The following is a 6,641-nucleotide window of genomic DNA, read 5'->3' as shown; positions in this document are numbered from 1 at the left end:
AAAATAGACCCATAAAAGCTTGGAATCAAACAAGATTTCTAAAAAACTAAATTTACTTACTTTTTATATTTTTTCTCCATATATTTTTAAATCCATTTTCTTCTTACTAAATACAACAGTCTTTGTTTTACCTGCTGAGACTTTAACTCCCCAGTCATAAGCCCGTTTATCAACAGATATAATAGCATTTTGTAATTTCCCATGCACTAATCTTACATTTTTTCCTTTTCTCCACAAAATCATCAGCAAATAATGACTGCATGACATCCTGATCTACTTCTGTAAAATCATCATTCATCATGATTGAAAATTATAAACTTCCCTGTGGACTTCCATTACGAATTTTATATTTATTGGACCTTGTTATTCCCATTTGTACCTGTGTAAATCTATTAAACAAAAACTCTTTAATCCAATTATATGCCCTTCCTGTAATCCCCATTTCAATCCTTCCATGCCATGTAATATGCTTTCTCAATGTCAAAAAATATTGCTACCACTACTTCTCTTTTAATTTGAACTTTTCTAATATCTGATTTCAAATACACAGATGGATCCATTGAACTTCTTCCTTTTCTGAATCCACTTTGACATGAAGACAAATGTCCTTTACTTTCTAAATAATATGTAATTCTTTTGTTATCATTCTTTCTATAATTTTTCCTAAACATGAAGAAAGTGAAATTAGACTATAACTTGAAGGTTCTGTTGGATCCTTTCCTGGTTTAATAATTAGCGCAATTATTGCTTCCTTCCAATTAGTAAGTAATCTTCCTTCTTCCCAGATCTCATTATATAAACCAAAACATATTTTTTCAGTGGCATATTTGAAAGTTTTCTTTAAAATAATGTGCCATATCTGATCTTTTCCTGGTGCTGTTAGTCCTGATCTAAATATTGCTCTCTTCATTTCTTGCATGGAAAAAGAAACATCATGACATTACCTGGAGTTGTTTCACCTTCTAAAATAAAATCATTTGCCCTTCTTGCCTGCTCCCTCCCCTGTTCTGTTAAATTATCTGAACTATGGATCTTTGCAAATGTTCTTCCCATTACTTCTACTTTCTCTTAATTTGTTACCGATGTTCCTTTTTCTTGTTTTAGAATTGGGTTTGTTCTCTGCTGTTTATTTTCCCTTATTTTCTTAATTATTCCCCATACTTTAGCTACAGGAGTTGTTCTACTTACTGAATCACAAAAATCTCTCCATTTTGTTTTCTTTGCCTTCTTTTCTTGCTTCTCCTTGATTTATTTTATATTCAATTACATTTTTAAAATTATGTGTTGTTTTTAATATTCTAAAAGTTCAATTTCTTTTACTTATTGCTTATTGTTTGACAAGCAACGTCTAGATGTGCTTTACCGCCATCAACTGGTGGATCGGGATGCCAAATTATTAATTACACAGACTTCAAAACAAACAAACAAAAAAACACCACATACTCTATCGATTTTGTCTTCTTAAGAAATGTTCATTAAAAGGTATAAGATTTAGAAGGGGAAAATCGTGTAATCTTCATACCACGATCCTCTCAATAGAATATTTGTTACATTGTCTCTTTCTGAAAACAAAAATCACATTTTCCTCTTGGATGTTTTTCCGTTTTACACAAAGAACTATTTAACCCTGAATGACTAAAACGTAATCTGGTTATAATTGTTTCCTCTTTTCTATTTTGTCCTGTCCTCCAGTAAATCCTTCCCACTGATTCTGTCATGTTCTTCCATAAACTTCTTGTTTAATGACTGATTTGTTGTCTTCTTTCTTGAATGGTATCAATATATGCAACTATTTTATGTTGCTTGTTATTCTCGTGTAGACTCAGCTAAAAGTCTTTTTGAAAACCCTTATAGAATTGTTTTGCCTGTGTGGCCACATTCCCTAATTTTAGAATTTTTTAGTTTATTATTTCTAAAAAATTCTAAAATTAGGGAATGTTTTCCTAGTATTTTGTTTCATTTTGGATCAACTCCAAATTATATATTACATTTCTTTTCAAAAGATCAAAGGGAAAAAAAATATGGCAAACTATTTAAATATTCCTGTTCCTTCAAAAGCTAAGTTCACCTTAAAATCTTTTCAGGTGTTTCCCTCTCAAGAATTCCTTAGACTTCGATTTGCCATTTCTGATAACTCTTGTTTATTTTGTGATGATGAATCAGCTTTTCTATGCTTCAGTGTATTGTGAAGATTTGTGGGATGTCACTCATCCCTAAAAATCCAAACTTACTTAAATTTTCTTAGAAGGACATTATTTTTGGAATCCGGAGAACAGAAGCAAATTCTTGAAAGGCTATTAAATATATTCATTATTATTGGCAAGTTTTTACTCTCAAACGTCTTTAAAAAAATTCTGCCACCTCTTCTTATGTATAACATTCATGGACAAACAGATGTGGATGCATTTCATATTATAAACAATCTGAAACCCAGAGTTTTTTCTCTTTTATTGATCTATTTTGGTTGTTAGATAAATTTTTTATTGTCGGTTTAGTGTTTTCTCTTTTTTTTCACTTCTGTTTACTTGGAAGTTGCCTGTGCTGGCTTTTTCAGGTTTATCATCATGTCAGGTGCTGATCTTTGTTTTATTGGTGCTTGGCAGACCAATCGCTCCTCCCGGGCTGGAGTGTGGACTTCAATACTAATCAAAGGTCATTTATCAATACACACATCAAACGGTATGTGTCAGTGTGTAGGCTTTATAGAGATAGTCTACACACTCCCTGTTAGTGTGCTGCTAGAATTTTTTTCACTGGGAGAACCTTCTGGAAAGAAACTCAGATGATTTGAGCCAAGTGGTTTGACGGTATGCAGTATCGAATACTGAGGAAACATGCAAAGTTCTGATTTCAAAGGTATTAAAAAATTGGACCAGTTTTTTGTCTCATTATTGTGGCATTTAGCAAATAGAACTAATTTAGATAAATCTTTAGTTGTCCGAATACAAGTTTGGTCAAATTTGATTTCTAAAGGAAATCATATTAGAAATTATGGTGAATGTAAATATGTAATTTCTACAGCTCAGTATGAAGCTCTTCTAAAATCAGTTCTTCAAAACTTCAGAATCTTATTTCCTGTCCAGTGATCTTACACAAGATGCCTTCTGTTTATGAATAAAAAAACCCTTTTCACTTTCAAATAATATTCTTTCCATATGAGGTGATCCTCATCATTATAGCCATGAAGTCAGAGCTGCGGTAGTGAAGAGAAACAGGACGTATGATGTCCTAGTTAAAGGCATGTTCAAGACGATTAGGAAGAAAGGCAGAGATCTGATGTTTGTTGACTTTGGTGTGCAAAAGTATACTCTTTATTCGTATTATATATCCAACTTTATTTTGCCCCGACCCTTCCCCTTCACCCAACCCCCACAACCAGCGACATTCCCATGTCACCAGTCACTGTCACTGTTACAATAGCCAATCAGAGCTTACCTGCAGAAAGAAGGCAACCAAACAAAGAAGAGCAGAAAAAAATGTTACTTTCAGTTTGTTTTTCTTGTTAAATAGTAATAAATACATTGAGATGCAGTGGTTCTTACTTCATCCTTTTTTCTTAAGCACAAGGGTTAAAAAGTTTTTCATTTCTGTTTCTATTTGTTTTTATTTCATTTCTTTATTGATCTGTGTTGGATCTTTAGCAGCAATCCAGACCAGTTGTCATGGTGATTAGCAGCACAGAGAGGAGGAGCTGTCTGGAGGAGAAACACATCAGGAGAAGAATGAGATGAAGAAGAGTGCAGGAAAGAATGAGGAAGAGAAGGTGATCCGTTTGACTCTTGGGAGGCGTCTTGGGAGGTGAGAGTAAGTCGGATGTCCCGTCAGCTTCTCCGCCCTCCTCCGCCCTCCTCCGCCCGCCTCAAGCACCGCCAGGCCAGCCGCAACGTCAGGCTGACAGCAACACATTAAGTCCTGAATATGTCAGCCTTTTCTCTTTCACACACCCATTTCTGTCCAGATGCACACACATGCACACACACATTGTATGTCTGCGTAATGACATCAACTTCAGGTGTCTTCTAATGCAGAGATAACATTAAAGTGGTCAGCTGAACTGGTTGGGTTCTGGAAATGGGTAGGCCTTCTCCAGATGACAGAAACAGCTGCATGTGTATTTGTGTGTTTGCGTGTGCGTGTGTGTTGATGCTGCTGATACCAGGACATGTAAATGTGACTACAGTAAAGTGAACATTGTGAAGAAAGATGCTCCAGCCTCAGTGTGGAGCGGAGTGGAAAACCAGGCCCCTTTTCATCCTTTTGCTCCTCTCCAGACTTTACAAAACAGAACACAAAACTCCTCAAACCTTAGAAAATCAAATAATATTAATCAAGAATATCTGTAAAAACACACTTGTCAATCATTCCTTTCAAATTACAGTCGTAACGACAACAAACAAAAGCAGGACCAAAGCAAAGTATTCCCCGCATCCTTCTCCTCCTCTCTCCTCCTCCCATGCAGAAGAAATTGTCTCCTCCAGCTCCAGATTCACCAGTTTGTCTCTGAACTCTGGCTGTGTGTGTGTTCGTAGTAGTTGGAGTTAAAATTGTATGGCTTTAGGGCGTGGTTCAGCTTTTATCAAGAGTTGGCTGGCCCTTCGTCTGAGTCTGGCCTCCCTCTGCCCCCCGCAGCAGGGTTATTGTTGTTGGAGGCGGGGTAGTAGTCCTCTGGGGGCGGGGCTTGCGGCCCTGGGGCTGTGGGGGCCGTCCGAGTCCGGAAGGCGGACAGTCCGATTGGCAGAGCGAGGGGCAGAGATGCAGAGCCAAACTGAGAGGCCTCCATGGAAGACACCGCCCCCAGGTGGTGCAGCCCTAGGGACACGCCCACATCCATGCTGTCACTCATCTGGGGAGAGGATCCCTGCTGACCCCCGCCTCCACCCAGGCCCGTCTGGCCGCCCTGCCGTAGTCCACGCCCACCATTTCCATGGTGAGAGTAAGTCGGGTGTGGATGGTGAGGCGGGTCCAAAAAGTGGCGCTGGTGTTGCTGGGTGGCAGCTGGTTTGTGGAGCAGCAACTGGGTGTATGCTGGGTCCTGACCCCCACTTCCACCATCACTGCCTGGCCACATCCTCATCTGTTGCTGGGAGGGAGCCTGTTGGTGGGAACCACTTTCAGTTTTAACCATAATGATTCATGACTTCGATAAAGAACCCAAACCGTTTCAGCCAGCACAAAGTGGACTTTCTACCTCCAGAAGCTAACACTTAGCAAACCTAGCTGAACTCTGTGCAGGCTAATCCAGAGAATAGCATCCAGGATACTGACAGCATCCTAAAGCAGTTCACTGAGCATCTGCCTGAAACACATAGCAACACAACTTCCTGCAAAACCGTCACAATAAGAGCCTTAACCACATGTACTGGATCCTTGGCTGTAAATAACATCTCAGGTTGTATTAAAACAGCAGACGTCAGCTTTGTTTGAGAAAACATAGATTAGCACGACTACTATCATAGCAGAGAGAGAGGCGCAGTGTGAGCGTGGGGGAGAGTGTCAGATTGGAGCAGTGTGAGAGAGGTGTGAGATTTGTACCTGAGGACTGGTCATCTCATAGTCTGAGTGGGTGACAGCAGAGTTGTAGTAGCGGTTGCTGTAACGGTAGTTACGGTTGTCGTTGGAAGAACCACTGGAGCCACCTGAAAAAAGACACTCACATCAGTGTCATCACTGGGTTTCAAACATTGACATTAATTAAACATTAATTCATTCATTTTGGTCGATTAATAACTGATATAGACCCTACCGTTATTCTTTACAAAGAATAATGGAGGACAAACTCAGTGTACAGATCCTGCTGTTAGCTGAGAAAGTCCTTCTGGGTTCAATTATATCCAACTTTATTAACCAGATGTTTACAGCTGGAAGTCCTGCTGTTGGCTGGTTGCTCAGACCATGACATCATCAATACCTCGACCTGTGGCTTTATCCCACCAGAGGTCAGCTGATGCATGTCTGTGACTACTGAGTCAGGGTCATAGCAGACCCACCCTGCTGGATTTTTTTTTACAAACAACATGGAGAATGCTAAAAGGTATCTTAATCCACAGTATTATTTAAGGTAGCCATCTTGCTTTAATTATCCTGGGTTCTCCCTGGTTTAATGCATTTGGATCACCAGATATCCTGGTGATGACATTTTACTGCACTGTTAAGGCTAAAGGTGCAAGATCCACTGAGTGACAGAAAATGTGCTAGATGGCTGTAAAGTTCTTCCAGGATCCCTTTGGTAGATGAGGAGCATCAGTCAGAGCAGATCTAGCTGCAGACAGAGAACAGATGGAGAGTGTGGGAGGTTACCAGAGCTAGAAACAGAGCTAGTAGTGGAGGTTGAATGGGAGTGGTCCATGGCAGGAGAGGTGGATGTAGATGAGCTTGTGTTCGTTCCTTCATCTGTCGTTTTCTTAAAGAAATTGTGCTGGAGGGCATAAAATGGCGTGATTCTGCTTTTAGGGTCGTAGTCCAGCATGCGCAAGATCAGATCTGAAAAAAGAAAAATGTCACCAGAATACACATCAGGCTTTTATTGTTGGAAAATAAGAATAAGAAGTCATTTAAGTTAAAATAGCATGTTAATGGATTAAGTTGAACATATACAGTAAATCATCAACATCTGTTAGAGCTCAAGGATTCAATTTATGAAC

At 39.2% G+C, this 6,641-nt stretch overlaps 1 protein-coding gene across 2 annotated transcripts in view; it reads right to left on the bottom strand.

Annotated features, from left to right (window-relative positions):
- Nucleotides 1–3,279: 3,279 nt before the first annotated feature.
- Nucleotides 3,280–6,641, bottom strand: part of dyrk1b (dual-specificity tyrosine-(Y)-phosphorylation regulated kinase 1B) — a 66,847-nt gene continuing 63,485 nt past the window's right edge. For both annotated transcript variants that reach the window (XM_055023142.1, XM_055023140.1), the window contains exons 11-13: nucleotides 6,298–6,480; nucleotides 5,533–5,636; nucleotides 3,280–5,092 (exon numbers count right to left, since the gene is read on the bottom strand). In XM_055023142.1, the coding sequence (XP_054879117.1) occupies nucleotides 4,577–5,092; nucleotides 5,533–5,636; nucleotides 6,298–6,480 (803 nt within the window). In that variant the 3' untranslated portion in view covers nucleotides 3,280–4,576. The remainder of the gene's footprint in view (nucleotides 5,093–5,532; nucleotides 5,637–6,297; nucleotides 6,481–6,641) is intronic.

Source organism: Poeciliopsis prolifica, unplaced genomic scaffold (assembly GCF_027474105.1).
Source record: "Poeciliopsis prolifica strain line A6 unplaced genomic scaffold, Auburn_PproV2 SCAFFOLD096, whole genome shotgun sequence".
In the NCBI taxonomy this organism is placed as follows: Eukaryota; Metazoa; Chordata; class Actinopteri; order Cyprinodontiformes; family Poeciliidae; genus Poeciliopsis; species Poeciliopsis prolifica.
The sequence above is the reverse complement of the archived record's forward strand: the minus strand, read 5'-3'. Positions and strand labels throughout refer to the sequence as shown.